The sequence below is a fragment of the Mustela nivalis genome, assembly GCF_964662115.1.
Source record: "Mustela nivalis genome assembly, chromosome: 13".
NCBI classification, from domain to species: domain Eukaryota; kingdom Metazoa; phylum Chordata; class Mammalia; order Carnivora; family Mustelidae; genus Mustela; species Mustela nivalis.
The window spans coordinates 67,411,105-67,432,113 of NC_139032.1; the positions used below are offsets into that span (position 1 = coordinate 67,411,105).

Consider the following 21,009-nt stretch of genomic DNA (forward strand, 5'->3'; position numbering starts at 1 on the left):
TTCCTTGTTGGTTGTCAACGAGGAGTCATTCCCAGTTTCTGGAGGCAGCCTGTATATCCTATAGCCTATATTCTGGGTTTCATGGTCCATTTCAGTTAGCAACAGTCAGCCAGATCCTTCTCATGCTTAAGTCTCCCTGACCTCCCCCCGTTCTTCAGGGTAGCATCTTGGTTCTAGATCATCCAGTTGGTGGAAGGATTTCTTAGCCAGTGACTCGGGGTTCAGGGACAGTCATTTGAAGTAGGGTTTTAGAGCCTTGGGTTGGAGGATCTGAGCAGGACTTGCCTTCTAGCAAAGGGGAAAATCAAATAAAGTAGGCTTCTGGAGCGGTGATGGGGGTGGAAACTGGTGAATGGATGGTCATGTGGGTTCTTGGGCCACGTTGCAGCTCAAGAGCCCATCTCTTGTGAGGATGGAATTCCAGTTAGAAGGCCAGGCTTTGTTCTCATTGGCTGAAGAACATTGTGTACAGGTTGGAGTTCTGTAGGACATGCTAAAGTTGGCTGAAAACTGGTACCCGCGATGAAGAGCTCCTAACTCTTATCTCATGGACTTACAGAGACTTCAGAGAGGAGTGCCTTTCATTCACTGCTAATGCTTGGGTTTTACAGTGTTCAGGGTATTCTTCAGAGCAGCTCAATAGATCACCTGCTCATTCCTATAGCTAGAGATAGGTTTGAACAAATGGAGATATTTTAAGCCTTCGATGAGTTTGGTTTGGCTTTGGGGGAAAGCATTGTCCTCTTTGTGTCCTGTCAAATAGTCTCTGATTCTAACATTAATATCACCTCTCCTACTTGGCTCAATGCAAAGAAGAGAAGCCAAGGTAGATACTCCGTGTGAACTTGCATTTGTGAACTCATTTTGTCACAAGCTGATAAGCATTTGAAAACAGTAACACCTCGGATGTTCTAAATGGAAACTTAAGAGTGTTATTTATGCCCTTTCCCCTAAACTTTATTTTTCTTTCATGGAAAAATGTTAGAAGGTGTAAAAATGATAGGTAAATTTTCTGAAGGCAAATTTATGGAGGCAGCTTTGGAAATTTTTTTTTTTTTTTTTTTGGCCATATTTTGGGACCCGTGCCACTCTTTAGCTTGAATTTTCAAACTTTTTACAAAGGTAACATCTGTGTTACTAGTATAAATCTAACTTTAGGATAATACTTGCTATGGATAATACTGCTAGCAATTTGAAAGAAGAGATTCAGTTACATACCTTAGAACATACAGGAGTTGAAACCTGAAATGTTTTGCAGATTCTGAATAGGGAAGTAAAAAGCCACTTAGAATTCTGAAATGGCATGCATGCCATGAGGCAAGGTTGGGGTGATTGGTTTCTCTGTGTTACCTGCTTCAGTGTGTATCCTCCCCTAGCTACATTAAACAGCTGATTATACATGCTCAATCCAGACTTTCACTACTTGGGTTGGTTCCAGGTGAAGCAGGCAACTGTAAAGATTCTAAAAAGCTCTTGTCATTGTATGTAAGCTCATAGATAATGACCTGTGTAATATATTTTAGATAATTATTAACCACTTCAGCTGTGAATTTTAAAGTCATTAGTTTGCCATCTATTTATTTATCGGGACCTGGTTATGAAGGCAACTGAGAAGTGGGAGGGTACACAGTCCATACATGACCACCCTCACCTCTGACACTAATTATAAATTTGGGTCCCTAAGGCTACCTTTACTTCTGAGACCAGTTGCAAGTTGAGTGGGCCATAAGACCATACTTAGGAAGCCTCACAGAACTCAGTGAAATCTATTATACTCACAGGGAAGAACTACAGATTAAAACCAGCCAATGAGAGAAGTACACAAGGCGGGGCGTTCATTGTTTTCTCCCTATGGAGTCAGGACATTTACTTAGCTGGCACTGATATGTAACAGCACACATGGCACATTGCCAACTGATAAGCTCACCCAAGTCTCAGTATTCAGAATTTTTATTGGGCTTCATTATGCAGGTATAGTTCACTGTGCAGGAGGCTGATTCCATCTCTAACCCCTCTTATCAAGCAGAAAACACAAGATCACTCAAACTCCTAGTCTGCATGACATTGCAGGTCTAAGTGTGGTCAACCCCTTGGGCACCTGGCTGGCTCAGTCCGTGGAGCGTGCAAGTCTTGATCTCGGGTTGTAAATTGGAGCTCCATGTTGGGTGTAGCAATTACTTAAAATTAAAATCTTAAGAAAAGGAAAAAAAGTGGTTAACTACTGCCCTAAATTCTATCTGGTGTGGCCTGCCCATGCCCTAAACCACACTGGTTGGACTATCTGCTATGACCCAAAGCCCCTGGCAAATAAAGACACGCCTTTGCCCAGAGCAAAGTCAAAAAAACCTTTCTCTGAGTAGGTTAAATACTTTACTGCATACTTTGAGTGTGTGGGACTTAATTAGGGACTCTTTAAGTTGGATTTTGTAAAGTACATTTTTCAAGATGAAATTTGAAATATTCTTTTTGTTTTATTAAGGTATAATTTACTGTAACTGGTAACTGTATATAGTCACTCGCCCTCTATCACAATCCACATGTCTGTTGCCCCCTGAAAATTGCCTCATATCCCTTTGTAGCCAGTTCTTCTCCCATCCTTGTTCCCAAGCAACCACTGATCTGCATTTTGATAGTATAGTTTTGCCTTTAAAGAATTTCATATGCAAGAAATCATACAGTATATTGTGTTTTGTGTCTGGCCTCTTTAATTTGGCGTTATAATGTTAATGAGATTGATCCATGTTGTTAAACAATAGTTTGTTCCTATTTTCTTTTTTTTTTTTTTTTAAGATTTTATTTTTTTATTAATTGGCAGAGAGGCAACGAGAGAGGGAACACAAGCAGGGGGAGTGGGAGAGGGAGAAGCAGGCTTCCCGCTGAGCAGGGAGCCTGATGTAGGGTTCAATCCCAGGACTCTGGGATCATGACCTGAACCGAAGGCAGATGCTTAACAACTGAGCCACCCAAACACCCCTATTTTCTTCCTTTTTAATTACTGAGTGGTATTCCATTCCACATTTTGCTTGTCTGTTCACTACTTTTTGCATATTTGGGTTATTTATTTAAAATAATTTTGTTCTATTGTAACTAACACTGCTTTGGAAATCTATGCATGCGATGCTGTATGGATATGTATTTCATTACTCTTGGATAGATACCTAGGTTTGAGATTGCTGAGTCATGATGAGGTTATGTTTAACTTTATGAGAGATTGCGGAACTGTTTTCTGGAAGTGTTGCACCATTTTGCATTTCCCATGTGGCTGGTAGGTAGGGATACAAGAGGACTTGGTTCCAAGGGTTCCAAATAGACCAGGTTAGGCTGGTCACATGTGCATGTGATGGTATTTCCTTGTGGTTCTAATTCACATGTTTTAGTGGCCAGTGATGGTGAGCATCTTTTTAAAGTGTTGGTTAACCATCCATACATCTTCTTTTGTAAAGTACTTGTTCAGATCTTTTGCACATTTTTTGACAACTTGATTTGTTTTAAAAAGTCTTAATAGTTCTTTATATATTCTGTTTATAAGACTTCTGTCAGGTATACATTTTGCAAGTATTTCTCTCATATGTGGTTTGCCTTTTTGTTTTCTTAATGGTTATCATTTGATAAGCAAGTTTTTAATTTTGATGAAGTCTAATTTATCTATTAGATACATTTAAAACACTCACACACACAAAGATGTATATTTTTTTAATGGCTCATGTTCTTTGTATTCTGAGAAGTCATTGGTGTAATCCCAAGTCATACAGATTTGTTTCTGTGTTTTTGTAGCAGGGGCACAGGGGCGCAGGAGCCCCTGGCTCCAGGGGTCCCAAACAGACCGGGTTCGGCCCCTTGCCCCTGACAAAATCCAAAAGCAGAGAGACACGTGATGGGGAAACAAGAAAGGAATTTATTTCAGTGAGGCCAGCACCGGGAAGGCAGCTGACTAATGTCTCAAAGACTGTCTTCAAAGTGCTGAAAATACTTCTAGGTTTATATAAGGAGAATATGGGACAAAGGTGGGCGGGTACATGCTGGTGGGCAGTAAAGGTCAGGTCATCATTGTCTTGGGGTCAGTCCCGTGGGGTCTTGCTGACTCGGGGCAGTCCTTCCTGCTCAAGGGGGTAGTTTTGGTTCCCATCAGGGGATGCTTTGCCTGCAGGGTCTTTTGCCTGAGTTAAGAGATAAGCTAGAAAGAAGAACTTAATCAGAAAGTACAGACTGAGGTCAAAATGGAGGTAGCTGACATCCTCTTTCATTTTCCTCTAAAAGTTTTGTATTTAGCTCTTATGTTTATGCCTATGATCCATTTTGATTTAATGTTTGCATATGGTGTGAAAAGGTCAAGGTTTGTCTTCTTCCTCCATAGAAAAATCCAGTTATTCCAGCTTCATCTATTGAAAATACTGCCTTCCCTGTTGAATAACCTTGGTACCTTTGTTTAAAAAAAAAGATTTTTAAATCTGAGGGCATGAAAGGAAGCTGATGCCGTTTCCAGTAGTGGCAGATACCAGTATTACGGAGAATATTAAAGGAAGGGTATCACGTCTTGTATAATACTGTTTTAAATAACTAGTTGGAACAAATTATATAAAAGAGATAAATGGAGTGTGTGTAGGTCAGTAGAGATAAAAATAATACTATCAACCAACGACAAGGGACTATAACTTGAATGTTTAGGGGATTTGACAAAAACATATCTTGAAATGAGATGCTTAAATCATGGGTTATAAAACATACACCTAACTCAATTCAGTCATTTTTTTTTTATCACTAGACAAAATATAATGAAAAACGTAATATTTGTTTCATGAGAAAACAGAGTCTAACAAGATACAGGGCCAAAAACAGAGAATTATAATACTTTAATAGAATGAAAAGAAAACAAATAATAAGAGAATATAATCTACTCCTGGCTGAGTAGTCTTAATATAATAAAAATGACAGTACTAACAAATCTAATTTAGAGATTTAATACAATACTAGTTAATATCCTGATAGGATGGTGAATTGGACTTGATTGATAGTATAAATCTCAGAATAAAGGAGCAGGAAAGAACTTCAGGGGAGAACATTTTAAAAATCATTCTTGTTCTCAAAATAATTTGAGAGGATTAGAATCAGAAGCATATATTGTAAGACAGTTAAATGGGGATAAAAGAGCAGAGAGCTATACACCAAATTAACTACGGACTTTCTGGCTTTGAAGGAAGAAAGGGGAACTTGTGGGTTTCAGCAAAGTTTGGATTCTTATTTATTTATTTTAAAAGATTTTATTTATTTATTTGAAGGAGGGAGAGAGTGAGAGAGAATATGAGATGGGGAGGGTCAGAGAGAGAAGCAGACTCCTCACTGAGCAGGAAGCCTGATACGGGGGCTTGATCCAGGGACTGTGGGATCATGACTTGAGCGGAAGGCAGAAACTCAACCAACTGAGCCACCCTGCCCCCAAAGTTTGCATATTTAAAGGCCTGTAGGCAGTCACTATAAATCACATAAGTGGGCTGGGAATAAAATAATAGAGAATGTTGGACACTCTGAACTTGATATGTGTGTGCCCAATGAAAGGAGAGTTTCTATTTGGTTTTAGCTGATTTTTGGCATGTGGGTGGATGGCCCAGTGGTGCTCCGTTTTCAAAAAAGCCAGTAATCTTTAAAAAAAAAAAAAAAAAAAGGCCAGTAAGCTATTGATGGAAGGAGAGTAGGGGAGCACACATGACCTCTCGCCTTACTCTGTTTAGGCTGTTTCAACAAAATATCACAGACTGAGAAGCTTAAAAACAACAGAAATTAAATTCTCTTAGTTCTGGAGACTAGAAATCTAAGGTCAAGATACTGAAATGATCACGTTCTCATGAAGGCCTTCTTTCTGGTTCATTGCTAATACTTTTCTCCCTGTGTCCTCACATGGTAGGAAGAGATAGGGATCTCTTTGGAACCTCTTTTATAAGGGTACTTGCCCCACTCATGAGGGCTCCGTCCTCATGACCTAGTCACCTCTCAAAGACTCCCAATACAGCCACCTTTGGAAGTTAGGATTCAGCATATGAAATTTGGGGGCACAACATTCTGGCCATATAGCACCTCTTGATCTTCTGATTCTTAAATCTGGGCAGTTAGTGTATTGTCCAAACAAAACAGGTAATGGGCAGGGGATCACTCATTGTCTAATTAGTGACTGTGTAGCTTAGAGTTGAACAAAAAGAAATTTTGCTGTTCAAAACCAACACTTACTCCCAAGTATATTAACGAGCCTGCCTAAATGCAGGTTAATAACAGTGACGGAAACAAAATAGAAATACAAGAAATAAACTGATAGTAGCATAGGAGAAATCAAGTAAAATAAAAACTAATAGCAATCACTGTTTAACGAAAGACATTGTTGAATGATAATATGAAGGAAACGACATCTAGAGCTTTTTTTTTTTTTTTTTTTTTTTTTTTTTTTATAATTTGACAGAGATCACAAGTAGGCAGAGAAGCAGGCAAAGAGAGAGAGAGGCGGAAGCAGGCTCCCTGCAAAGCAGAGAGCCAGATGCGGGACTTGATCCCAGGACCCCGGGATCATGACCTGAGCTGAAGGCAGAGGTTTTAACCCACTGAGCCACCCAGGTGCCCCATCTAAAGCTATTTTTAAAAAGATTTTATTTTTCGAGAAAGAGAGTGTGCACATGGTGGGGAAGGGGCAGAGAGAGAAACAGACTCCCTGCTGAGCAGGGAGGGAGCCTAACATGGGACTTGACCCCAAGACCCTGGGATCATGATGTGAGCCATCATAGATGCTTAATGATTGAGCCATACTTTAAAACAAATATACTTTTGTTATGGAGAGGAAACCATTTATATATTGAAGCATTAAAGGAGTAAAGTAGTACCAAGGTGGGCATGTTTGATTGTCAAAAAACTTGATTCTCTGATGTAAAGATAAAAGTAGTACCTTGAGAAGAGGACTTATAGTTTTTCTATGGTGGGTAAGATTTTTCATGTAATTGGAGATATATCCGTAAGGGTAGATTCAGTAGACAGATAATTAATGATGGTTTACATTTTTACCATGGATGACAGACACTGGAGAAAATTACATTAATATGTGTGACCTAAAGATCTTCATTTGTAAAATAAAAATAATAGTAGTACCTACTTCCTAGGGTGTTTTGGAGGAATAAATACGATAAATGATGTATGCTTCTTGACATACTGCCTGGAACCATAGATGTTAACTGTTATTTTTTACAATCATTTTCATTATTATAATCTTCCAAAACAAGTTTCAAAGTTACTTACCAGAGCTTCTTCCCTTTTTAACGTAGATGGGGAAAACTGCTCATTTAGCCCAATTTGCATTAGTGGAGTTTACAAAGCACTTTCACATATTCTGTCTCATTCTCAATCTAGCCCTGGGAACTCTGAATTTCCTCTGTGGTGGGGGGCTTTCAGGATTCACTCTTCTGTAGTCACAGCTTGGTTTCTGGTCATCACCCTTTATCGCTCCACCTATAAAATCAATTCAGACTAATTCAAGAACTCCCCACTCTGACCACAGCCTTTTCTCCTTCTGGTTTGTGTGTTCTTTGCCTTTTGGAGCCATTCTTTGACCTTTATTAGTTCTTTGACTCCTGTACTTTCTCTCCTAACTTCTTTTCTTCCTTTACTTTCATTCTTATTTTCTCTTACAATTTTTTCATACTGTTGTGATAATATCAAGTGCCTGTCTCTGTCTTACTCTGTCCTTCTGAAAGACTGAAAAGAAGTCTATGACGGGCAGAAGATTTGAAAGGACATTTCTCCAAAGAAGAGAGGTGAATGGCCAGTAAGCTCATGAAAAGATGTTCAACATCATTAGTCATGAAGGAAATGCAAATCGAGACCACAATGAGTTATTACTTCACATTCACTGGAATGGGTGTAGTAAAAAACACATAGGTGCAAGTGTTGGCAAAGATGTGGAAAAATTCGATTCCTCGTACATTACTGGTCTGAACATTAAATAGAGCACCTGCTATGGAAAAGTCTGGCAGGTCCTCAAGATATTAAATACAGAGTTACCATATGACCCAGCAATTCTACTCCTTATTATTTATACAAGAGAAATAAAAACATGTATCCATAAAAACATACACCCGTAGAAAGGCTTGTATGCAAATGTTCATAGCAGCATTATTCATAATAGCCAAAAAGGGAAAACAGAAATGTGCACCAACTGATGAATGGATAAACAAAATGTGTTCTGGCCATACAACATAATATTATTCAACCATAAAGAGGAATGATACAGACAAAGCATGAAAACATCATGCTAAGTAGAAGCAGCCAGTCACAAAAGACCATATATTCTAGGATACCATTTATGTGAGCTGTCCAGAAGAGACAAATCTATAGAGATAGATTCATGGTCGCCTAGGGCTGGGGTTAGAAAGTGAGGGAATGGGGAATAACTGTTAATGGATATGAGATTTCTTTTTGGGGTAATGAAATGTTCTAAAATTAGATTGTGGCGATAAACAACTCTGTGAAATATACTTAAAAATATTTAATTGAACTGAATTGTACACAACTTTGAACTGTACAGTTAACAGGTAAATTTTATGGCACATAAATTATAGCTCAATAAAGCTATTAAACTAAAGAGAAAAATAGATCTCTGGTCATTGACTATCAGCACATACTACTTCTCAGCCTGAGTGCTGGAACAAGCTGATTCTGAGAATGGTTCGCGTGACTGTGTAGTATTGCCAGTGAACTTGGGGTTGGGGTGTTACTCCGGTTGACTAGAGTAAATAGAGAACTTTTCTTTAACAAGAACTTAAAGTTCTTGTGACTGACTTTTAAAAGGTATTTTAAGGACACCTGGCTGGCTCAGTCGGTGGAGTATGTGACTCTTGATCTCAGTTGTGAGTTCATGTCCCATGTTGGGTAAAGAGATTGCTTAGAAATAAAATCTTCAAAAAAAAAAAAAAAAGAAAGAAAGAAAGGTGTTTTAATTTGCTCCTTGGTCTCAGTTTAGTATGAGGAACACTATTTGCTGTCAAGCTCTTGGTTACCATGCTGGGGATCTTTCTCCCTTTGCAGTATATGCATAAGGAGTAGGCAGACACTTAGCTAGATGATAGAATCATTTATCCTCATGCCTTTTCAGTTCCCTGCCTTTGTTTTGGCTCTCTGCTCATCGTACTTGACTTTAGTTTTAACCTCTTTGGGGGGTCTTTGGCAATCTGATCAAAACTATAAGTAAGTAATCTCTCTTCAGGAAGCTGCCTGTGAATTTGTACACCAAATTTTGTTTACAATTTCAAGAGGGTCACAGATTTTGCGAAGGATCAGAATCTCAACTCTGCACACTCCCTTTCACGATCTCATGTATCCTGGGCCAGGTTATAATTTATATGCTGGTAATTCCACAGTCTTTATCTCTTGTCCAGATTTCTCTGCCAGAGCATTCTGGCCAACGTCTAGGTCCACTTGGATGCTCCATAGATACTCCAGAGTCACACCATCTACAGTTAGAACGTGATCTTATCCCTCCAGACTCTATTCCTCCTTCTGAGATGCATGTCTTACTGAACAGGAGTCCAAACCAGAATGCCCTTGCTACCCTAGTCTAAACCAGATCATTCTTTTTTTTTTTTTAAGGATTTTATTTATTTATTTGACAGACAGAGATCACCAGTAGGCAGAGGCAGGCAGAGAAAGGAAGCAGACTCCCTGCCAAGCAGAGAGTCTAATGCAGGGCTCTATCCCAGGACCCTGGAACCATGACCTGAGCCGAAGGCAGAGGCCCCACCCCACTGAGCCACCCAGGCGCCCCTAAACCAGATCATTCTTAATTTCTTCCTTTCTTAATTTTTTTTCTGTAAATAAGCATCATGCTTAATTTCTTTCTTTCCCTCCACATATAATCAGTCATCAGGTTTTCTTAATTGTGCCTCAGTGTTTCCAAAATCTCATTTTTGTTCCCATTCCCACCTTAGTCGAAGCCATCCCCTTGGTAGAGATTCAGTCTCTTTACTTTCTCTCTTGCTCGCCTTTAATTCATTCCCCACATTGCAGCTGGTGAACCCTCAGTGGCTCCCCAGTGTCTTTAGGATGAACTCCCAAGTTTCTGACCTTTTTGATACCACCTGAGAGGCCTTTGTGATCCAGCTCCAGCTTGCCTGTCCGGCCATCTGGTTCTTTATCCCAGTCCATTTCAACCGTCATGATGGTTTTCATTTTCTCAGTTACACCGTGCTGTGTCTCACTTTTATGTCTTTTCATGTGCTCTTCTTTCCCTGTTTTTGCCTCCTTTCCTCCATACTTGCAAACTCTTACTCATTCTTTAGGTCCTGGCTTTAGATTTCCCTCCTTCTGGACACCTGTCCATTCATGGGGCCCTCTGGAGGCATTCTCTTATCCTCTTTTCTCTGCAATAGCATTTACATGCTTTTGTAATTACCTCCTTACTCTCTCTGGACTGTCAGTGCTGGGAAGGGAAACACTTGTTTGTGTTGGTCTCACTTATCATGGCATCGTGACTCCGTATTTAGCCCTGCACCTGGCAGAGGTGTTTGATAAGTTTCTGTGGAGTGAATGAGACTATTTCCTTCTACCTAAAATATCATCTTCCTTACCTTCCCTCCACCCGCTCCTCCACTTGGCAAAATCTTACACAGTTAACCCATGTATAAATTCAACAAATAAGTTAGGAACTCCTTTATTCCAGGCACTGTTTTAGGCACTAGGGATATAGTGATGAAGAATATTTCTGCCCTTTGGGAGCTGATACTCTATGGCTGGAGACAGATAATAAATCAATAAATAAGTAAAATATACAGTTGTTAGTGAGTGTAGGTGCTAAGGAGAAGCAGAAGTCAGGAAAGATGGATGACGCCCATCCGAGTGGAGAGAAGCATTTCAGATGGGCGGCTGCCCCACTGTCATTAAGAGGGTGACTTTTGCTTGAGGACTTGAAGCAAGTGAGGGGTCTATAAGTGGCTGTGCTGCTCTTTGGAGGAAGAACGCTCCAGGCAGATAGAAGTGCAAAGGCTTCTTGGTGCGGGTGAGCTAGAGAGTGAGGGACAGAAAGGAGACCTGCGCGAGGTGAGGTCAGATGGGTTAACATCTCCAAGTGTCGCTGTCTTCCTCTGATCCCTGGGCTCCCTCCACAGCTGGAGGTTGTTTTCAGCTCTCGATGCTGTGCATTTACCAGAAATGACTATGGGAGTTTCCCTGCTTAGCAGTTACCTGTGAATCAAGGGCCACAGACGTGCTAGCATTGAAGGCTGCCGGGCTGGGGAGGCATTTCTTTATCAAGTGCTTCCTCTGGGGACGTTTTTGCCTCTTCCTCATTGAGACTGGGGCGCTGCTGTCCTCACCCTCACGGGTCAGGTCGCCCACAGTTCACCTCTGCCCTTTCTCTCTGTTCCTTAGTCTTCTTGCCGTCTTGGGGGCGTTGTGAGCATTGTGCTGTTCTCTCAGCTCCTATGTAGAGTGACAGTTTTGAAGATAAATCACTGCTTTCAACATATTTCTCTCTCTCCACTTGGCTTTGTTCCAGAAAGGGGAGGGCCAACAGGGTTTCAGTTTATGGTGTGTTACCTCAGTTTGTTGGGTTGGTGTGTGTTGGGGTCGTTTGGGGTTTTTTAGGGACTTGCGTATGCAGGTTTCATAGCTCTGTCCTGTGTAACAGAGCCCTTCCCGGTGCAGTTGGGTCCCACCCCGTTGGGATGACTGGGCTGGCCTTGCTGGCACCCGCACAGGAAGTCAGAGGTCTCCTCCGGGCACGGTTCCACGGCGGGTGGAGCGGAGACCAGGCTCTCCCAAGTCCTATTGAGCCTCTGTGAGGTGGCTGTGTTTTCCGTGTCGGTGTGATTCACTAATGGCAGCATGCTCTGCGGAGAGGGGCTATAAATTGTAAATTGATACGAGGTAATAATTGGAAAAATGATCAGACTCCATTTTTATTCTCCTCTGGGGGAAAAAACGCGTGTCCAGAATCGCTAACGCAGAAGGCGCGGGACGGAGGGGTTTTGCAGCCAGCTTTCCAGCTGCCGGGCCTCCGTCCTGATGAGAGAGGAGAGGAGCCAAGTTTGGCAGGAGGTGGCCAGCCGACGAGGATCTGTTTGCCACTTTTTGCTCCAAAAAGCCTTGCCGCAGAGTTGCCATGGCAGCTGCAGGCAATTTAATGGCAGAGGCTCGGCTCTGGAGCCCCGCCACGGGCGCCCCGGCCTTCCCCTCTGCGGCCTCCGCCCTGAGGGGCTGGTGACGCCGGGGGTTCCGCAGGCCGCACCCTGGGTGCCGCGGCTGTCTGGGTCTGCGCAGTCGAAGGCTGCCTCGGTCTCCAGCCCCCCCGCTTCTGCTTGGGCGCAGCCCTTTGATGTCCCGTCCCGGAGTCCACCTTATCAAATTACTTGCAAGTTCCTTAAATATGCTCTTTCATGCTTCTCTCCTTTTATACATGCAGTTTCCTCTGCCCAGAACGCTCCCTTCCCCATCTGTCTGGAAAATTCCTGCTCATTTTCAAAATACGGCTTAGAAACTGCCTCTTGCTCTGTATTGCTTCCTCTAACCCCATATGCTCTGTGCAGAATGACACGGTTTCCTCTGCCATCTCAACCTTGCCGCCCATCACGTGATTTGGAATGACTGCATTTTTGTTTCTTCCTCTCTAGCTTGTTAAGTTAGTTGCATTTAAGAACTTTTTTTTTCTTTAATGAATTTTGTATCTCCAAGCCTAGCCCATGAGTTGGTACGTAATAAACACTCTGTAGTCTTTGCTGAATGAATGAAGTGTTTACATGTTATCCTGTGTAATTCTTTTTTAAAAAAATACTTATTTATTTGAGAGAAAGAGAGAGAGATAATAAGCAGGGGGAGCAGCAGAGGGAAGAAGGGAGAAGCAGACTCCCCACTGAGCAGGGAGCCCAATGTGGGGCTCCATCCCATAACCCTGAGATCATGACCTGAGCAAAGGCAGATGCTTCACCAACTGAGCCACCCAGGTGGCCCCATCCTATGTAATTCTTCTCATGGGAGCCTAACTCACCATGTAGAGATCAATCACTGTGTGATTGCTCTGTAATTCACTCGCCATTACCTTTATTCTTACTTGGAGGACCAATGGCAGGAAGAGCAGCCCTCGGAGTCCGTCCCTTGGGGCTCAAGGCAGTGTAGCCTTTGGTTGCTAGCCCAACTGTAAATCCCAGTTCCCTCTTGTTGAATTAGGATGTGTGAGGACAATGCCAAAGATGCTTGGTGGCCCAAAGTAAATTCTTGGCATATCTTATATTCTCCACCTTGCCCTATCTTCCTTGAAGAACATGAAAGCAAAAGAGAAGTTTAAACCAGTGTGAGCCATCTCTGGATGGCTCTGTCTCTGCATTGGCTTACTCCGTGTTCACTGCCCTGCCCTGAGCACAGCTTCAAAAGTCACCTCTTTCTGTACCTCTTGTCCCTTTTCCTGAGCTGTCATGCCTTGCGGCCCTGTATTCATCTTTGGTGCATCTGTGCCCACAAGTTTACTGTGTAGATAGACATTTTCTTTAGATCTCTCTCCTGTGCTGTCTTTTTGGGGATAAGCTGTTATTTCAAGAATTGCGGTCAAAAACTAATTTATTTGTTTCTCGTCTTTAGTTCCCAGGAACCATCTCGACTATAATACATACTTCCACATCTTACCTGCTGTCCTCTGTAGTGTTTGCTTTACAGTTCAGCCTTCCACGTGTTTTGCCATTCCTCGAACTCTGAAGTTCAAAGCTCGCCTGGGTTATTGTGCTGTCCTCTTTGCAAATGTGTTCTTGATACTGTGTGATGATGCTGTATGCTTGTCATATGTGCCAGTGCCCACAGGTGTCTGGGCTGTTCAAGTGGTGAAAAGTGTTTTTCTCTTGTTGCGTCTCTCCCTACTTTCATTCCCACTTTTGGTATTTTATTCATACCCACTCCTCTACAGGATGTGAAACTTAAAGCTGCTTTCAAGTTGTTAGTAGGTCTAGTAGAAGACTCACTGAGGATAGAGATGAAAATTTGCTTTTCACTCCAGTTTACTGTTTATCTGTGACTGTGGTTTTCCACCTTGAAATGAGGGCATGTAATCACAAATCCAAGTACCCCAACCCCTTCCCAGCCATTTACCCCGTGGCAGAGTCAAGGTAGGCTGTTTCAAGAAACCTTTTTTAGGGTGTTTTATAACCTCTTACCTGGTGCCTTTCGCTTTCTTGGTTTAAAAAAAAAAAAAAAAAACCCAGTCATTGGTAAATTTGTTAGTTAAAATAATCTGGTCTGCCAATGTCATGCTTATTTGAGAGCTGGGTATTTGTTTCATTTCAAAAAAATGAAATTGGCAAATATAGTTCATTTTGTTTGAAGTGAAAACTGAAACTAATGTAAGGATTTATTTACCTGACTAAGGGCATTTTTTAAATCAAAAGGCAAGAAAGTGCAGTTTTAATGAATCATAAATTTGTCTGTTTGACACATGCACTTTTCCTACTCTGTAAATATTCAGTTAAATGCCATTTAGTTAAAATTTAATTACTTATGAACACGTTGCCATGGATTGAACGAACTTCAGAATGGTGGAAGAAATACTCAGAGTTAATATAGAACAGTTACAATGATTTATCATTTTATAGGAAATATTCTGGGGCTTGAGCAGGTTGGACACAGGGTGAAACTCCAAATCAGAAGGACTAGGTTTGAATTCATGCTCTGGCATCTACTAGCTCTCTTGGGCCATGTAGTTAGTCCCTTGGGGCCTCAATTTTGTCCTCTGTAGAATGGTAATGGCCTCTAGCTCATAAAGTTGTTGTGAGGATCAAATAAAGTCATGAATGTGCAGTTTATAGATAAGGAAACTGAGGCTCAGAAGGATAAATATATTCCCCAAAGTCAGAGAACTATTAAGAAAGAGAACCAGAAAGCAGGCTCAGATGGGTCTGATCCAGGCTTGGTACAAGGCTGCTGCCCAGTCACTAGGCTAAATCAAGAGTGTGCTTTAAGATGCAGAGAAAGCTGGGAATATAGTGAGGACACTTTTGGTCCTGGAGGGGGCAGAATCCTGCAGGACCATCAGCCAAAGTATCTGTTCTCAGCAGGCTATAAAAGTCCGTGTCACTGATCCAAGGCCCTAGGAGCCTGTGGCAGTCTCTCCTTTTCCCCAAGCCCGTTTTTTCTGTTGTCATGTGATTTTTCCAGGTATTTCTGCAGGCTTTGCTCATCACTTAGAACTGTGCACTTAACTCCTGTCCCCACCCCAATTCCACTGCCCACCCCCCCCCGACCCCAACAAAAACAGATGACGGGATTGTTGTGAGGATTGTGCGGTAAGGGAGTTGATGTGTGTAAAAGGTTTATGAATATAACATCTAGTACGTAGTAAGTACTCAATAAATGTTGACTACCATTATTTTTATGGGTATTGCTGACAGTATCCATGGTGGTGGTAGTTAATGATTCCCAAGTTTTTATGACACCTTCCTCAAGGACCTGTGTGTTTCCTGCTGTTCCTTGCACAGAGCCCCAGGCGGGACATACTCACCCCCAGACACAGGACAGATAGAGAGGAATCAGTAAGTGAGCACTCGCTTCTATACAAAGGTGGTCAGAAAGTTTCCTCCTTGCGCTCCTTCCCAACCATCAGGCACAGGAGCAGTCTGATTTCCACTGCCAAATAACACCTTTCTGCTTGGCTTCTTTCTTTCCTTTTATCTATGTAGAACATAAATGATATTGGGGCCACTAGCCCAGTTACAAAATATTCTTTTTTATTTTTTTTAGTTTGGTGGTTTATAGCTGATCCTTGACCTTTGTGTGGGTTCCTGGTCCCTGATCCCTGCTGTGTGCAATATTACTTCACATGCAAAGGCCACTCAGGTCCCCCTCCCCCAACATATACACTTTATTCTTTTAATATTTCATTTTTTTCTGGTATCCTTTTTTTTTAATTTTTTTTTTTTTTATTTATTTGACAGACAGAGATCACAAGTAGGCAGAGAGGCAGGCAGAGAGAGAGAGGAGGGGAAGCAGGCTCCCCACAGAGCAGAGACCCTGATGCAGGGCTCGATCCCACAACCCTGGGATCATGACCCAAGCTGAAGGCAGAGGCTTTAACCCACTGAGCCACCCAGGCCCAGGCACCCCTCTGGTATCCTTTTATATTGTCTGTCCCAGTGTATGTATTGACTTGATATTTTTTCTTTCTTTTTTTTTTTTTAAGATTTTTCTTATTTGAGAGGGAGTCAGAGAGAGAGCGGGAGAGAGAGCACATAGCAGGGGAGAGGAGCTTAGGGAAAAGCAGGCTCCCCACCGAGGAAGGAGCCCGACATGGCGGTCGATCCCAGGACCCTGGGATCATGACCTGAGCGGAAGGCAGACACTCCACCAGCTGAGCCACCCAGGGCCTCCGATATTTTTGCTTTTCAGTTTTCTCACCTAGTTCTTCTATTTGGTTTTACTCCCTGGTTTGAATCCTATTTTATATAGCAAAGCAAACAGCGTTTAACAATGTGGGAAAAGCTGTTAGGAAATAGATGATTTCATAAAACCTTCCTTGGACCCAGTAGCATGGAAACCAGTGCTAGAGGCTCTTTAACTCCTCCCTGACATGAAGGCATTCCTATTTGTACCCCTTCTGTTGCTCCACATTAGACTTTGCTTTTCTCAAGAGTATTTGGCTCTTACTTTCTTTTTGGGCAGATGATAACAACATCTACAGTCTGTCATCTCTTTTGCTTTTTTAACATACATACATACGAACATTTATTTATTTATTTATTTGACAGAGAGAGAGAGAGCGCACAGCAGGGGGAATGGCAGGCAGGAGAGAAGCAGGCTCCCCGCTGAGCAGGGAGCCCCATGTGGGGCTTGATCCCAGGATCCAGGAATCATGACCTGAGCCAAGGGCAGATGCTTAACCGACTGAACCACCCTACTTTTTAACATTTAAAAAAAATATATGTCTCAGTGTAATTTCTGATGGATCTTTCCTTTTTGAAAATATAAATGTATAGAATACAGAAGGGATAATTGAAGTTTTGGGCATTACTTTGTTGAAATGTAATGGACCTTCTAGTAAACAATATCAACTGTAGTTATCTCAATTCAAAAGTCATCTACATTTTCTAGAAAATGAGACTTCTGAGAAGTGGAAGAAAGAGATTAAAATCATTTTATTTTAACATCAGAGATGACTGCAGTTAAATTGTTGGTGTATTTCCTTCAAGCCTCCATTCAACTTTATATTTCAATTTTATATAATTTTACAATTCATTTTTATAATTATATATTCATTAATAAAAGTTTATATATCTGTTTTTATAATTTTATATTTTGTATATAATTATTTTTATTACATAAGTTTATATAGAAACTACAATTTATGTTATATAGCAGTCTTGGGAGATTCTGAAGGCACAAGTTCGGCAAAAAATAAAACTACTTATTTTAAAAAATAACTTCTAATGATAAAGTATACATTACAAAAATTTAAATGTTGGAAAAATACATCATGACAAACATTTCCTCCGGTCCCTACTGTTAATGGTATATTTACAAACAATTGACGAAAAAGAAAATCTGTGATTAGATTTGTGAAATATCTGTTCCTCTTTGATAAAATTTGTGAAGGAGTATAGACTAGCACAGATGTTCTTTGCTTTTAGGCGTAGTTAAATTAGGCAGTGAACCAGAATGTGTTCTTGTGAAATAACATCTCGGTATTTTTGTCCATGCTTTAGGTATGTGTTCTTTTTGGATCCATGCAATCTGGACTTGATAAACCGGAAGATCAAGTCTATAGCACTGTGCGTGACAGCATGTCCAAGACAAGAACTGAAAACCCTAAGTGATGTTCAGAAGTTTGCAGAGATGAATGGTGAGACATGAGGCCATCCGAGTCCTCACCCTGGTCACTTGCTCTCACTGTTAAATATTGTGTTTGCCTTCCAGTCTAACTGGTGTTAAAGAAATATCAAAGAGCCTTAAAAAGAGAAAGAGAATTGAAACTGCTTTTGGACATCCTTGATGAAAAAGATGATAGTCACCTGGGGAGCTTGTTAAAACTCCAGATGCCTAGGTTCAGCCCAGGGAAATTCTGACTGAGTAGGTCTTTGGGTTCTGGAAATTTGGTTTCTTTTTGGTTTTGTTTTGTTTTGTTTTGTTTTTACAAATGTCTCAGGTGATTTTGATGGAGTGTCTTTGCACATTTAGGAATTATGAAACTACTCTTCGTGAAATTGGGTTTTTTCTTTTTCTCTTCCTGAGTATTGCTTAAAAGTATTTCAATTAGTATACTTTATTTTTATCCCTGGAAGAACAATGTAATACATGCCTAGTATGCGAAATTTAAAAAATTCAGGAAAAGGAAAATGAAGTAAAACCCAAAATTCCACCATCTTTCAAGTGTGTTAGTGTGTTTTGCTTTTTTAAATTTAATATTGTCTCATAAGGATTTTTCTAAGGGTAAGGTTTTGAGAAACTTTGAGATTAAACATATAGGGATTAGCTGAGAAAACAAACATAGTTTCCTTAGCCCTGACTCCGTTCCCTTGGGTTACTCACTTTCACGTGCTATCTTCAGTTCTCTTCAGATAATTTTATTTTTAACCTGTCTTCGTGGAGGGTCACAAACTTCTAGCCTGTGTTTTTGAACTTCATGAGGCTTTAAGTTTGCATTTTGTGTGTTGGAATCCCCAGAGCTGACTTTTAACCCTGCCTGAATTTACAGGCTAGTTCTGGTTCCTCAGAATAAGGGCTGACTCATGCATCCATCGGTATAATTTCTAGCTGGGTAAAGAGACAGCCTAGGAACATAGCTGCACACACACCTCTGCACGGATCTGGAGTCTTCCCTAGGGGTTGCTGGCCTTTTGAGGGCAGAAGGACAGCATCCTTCCAGACTGACCATATTCTTATCCTGTCATTTCATGCTCTCAGCGTGAGGTAGTGGGAAGAGCATGAGATTAATGTGACTCTGGATTCTAATTCTGCTGCTGTCCCACTAACTGGCTCTGTAATGAGGGACTGAAGGTACAGTCTTTCTGAACTAGATTTCCTCATCTGAAAAAAAAATGAATTAAATACAATGCCTCCTTCATAGATGGTTGTGAGGATTAAATAAGATGATGCATGAATCCTTGGCACTTGGTGGGCGTTAAATAAAGAGGTACCAACTACCCTTCAAGATCTCATTTTTTATTCCCACATGATATCCTTATCTGTATTGATTTGCTAAGTCTAATTATTAAAAAAAAAAACCTGTCATTATCAGGTTTCTGAGGGAGAAATGAATTACCCCTTTTGGGTTTTTCTAAAATCTGAGACAGTGTGAGCATACACAGTACACTCTGGAAGATGATGGTGTTGAATTGTTAAGAGTATAGTCTCTGGGAGCGCCTGGGTGGCTCAGCGGGTTAAGCCTCCTCCTTCAGCTCAGGTCATGATCTCAGGGTCCTGGGATCGAGCCCCACATCAGGCACACTGCTCAGCTGGGTAGTCTACTTCCTCCTTTCTCTCTGTCTGCCTCTCTGCCTACTTGTGATCTCTGTCTGTCAAATAAATAAATAAAATCTTAAAAAAAAAAAAAAGTATAGTCTCTGGAACCAGATTATCTTGGTTCAGTGTTGGTCCTACCACTTAGTAGCCACAAGACCCTGGGCAGGATACTTGATCACTAGATGCCTCAGTTTCCCTATTTGAGAAGCAGATAATATTTGCATGAAAACTATTTCATAGGTTGTTACAAGGACCTCATACATGAAAAATGCTTAGAAGAGTATCTGGCAACTAGTAAATTGCTAAATATATAGATATAGATATAGATATAGATATAGATATAGATATAGATATAGACATATATATTTATTTATATAAAACTGCTGTTACATTACTACTATTAATGTTGTTCCCCCAAAGGAATGTGATAGTCTTCCTGCCTACAGTCTCTCTACTTCTAGCTCCTTACATTACTGCTGTATTAATGTTGCTAGAGCTTCAATCCTATTAATCCCTTACTCAGAAATAAGTAAAATAATACTTACTCAGAGGTAAAAAATAAATAAATAAAATAAAACACTGTATGCCTTTCCTTGGCATTCAAAGCTAGGATCTAGTGTCAAACTATCTTCTAACATGTCTTCTTGAACCCACTGGGTGTGAGTCTTGGTCCCTTGAACCTGACATGTCAGCTGGAGGGCCATAAGAGAGTTAGTTCCTTGCCAACTGTATTGCCTGCTGTGATGACCCACTGGGGAGAAATGCCCCATGCTGCCCTGCTGGTTTGTTTATTTCCAGGCCATTATCCTTCTAAGTGATTATGACACTGAGTATGGCTTATTATGGCCAGTTTATAAGACCTTTTTGCTGAGTTTTACAGCTTGGTTTTTTTTTCACAGTGTCTTACACAAAGCAGGTGTTCAGGAATATTAATGAATAAATATTATTCCAGAAAAAAGACTTCTTAAATTGATGCCCAACTACACGGGTACCCTTAGGCTTTTGAGGCAGCTGTTTGCAAAATAAGTCAACGTGTTAGGCATAAAAAAAAGTATTAATAATGGCAGCATCAAGAAGCACAGCAGTGGAGGATAGAGAAGATAAATATTTTAAAAGGCAATAGAAAAACTATGAAATTATAATAGAGAAGGGAGCCTTTGGTGGAGGGACCTAAATACTTTTATTTTAATAGCAGCCCTAAGTTGAAAATTTTGAATTTCTCACAACAACAACAAAAATCTGTATTGTTCTTTGGATTGGTGACCTAATACTGGACCTGGTAAGATTTAATTCCAACATTATTTTTGCCACTGAGAGAATTCTTTGTCTGTTTTTTACGTTCTTTCTTCCCCTTTTGTCTTTCCATCATTTGAGATGCATATTAGATTTGGAAGGAGTAGATGATTTTAAGTTTATGTGGGAAATTTCCAAACCTCTAAGAGAGAATTGTTCAAAATCCATGACAGAGTGGAATGTAAGAGCAAATTATAAAGCTCTTAGAAGAAAACATAGGGGGAAACTTCATGACATTACATTGGCAATAATTTCTTGGATATG

General features: G+C 40.7%; 1 protein-coding gene across 3 annotated transcripts in view; it reads left to right on the plus strand.

The window, feature by feature from the left end:
- Window positions 1-21,009, plus strand: part of SLC44A1 (solute carrier family 44 member 1) — a 200,485-nt gene that overhangs the window by 74,322 nt on the left and 105,154 nt on the right. For all 3 annotated transcript variants that reach the window (XM_082695097.1, XM_082695099.1, XM_082695098.1), the window contains exon 4: window positions 17,697-17,833. In XM_082695097.1, coding sequence (XP_082551223.1) covers window positions 17,697-17,833 — 137 coding nt within the window. The remainder of the gene's footprint in view (window positions 1-17,696; window positions 17,834-21,009) is intronic.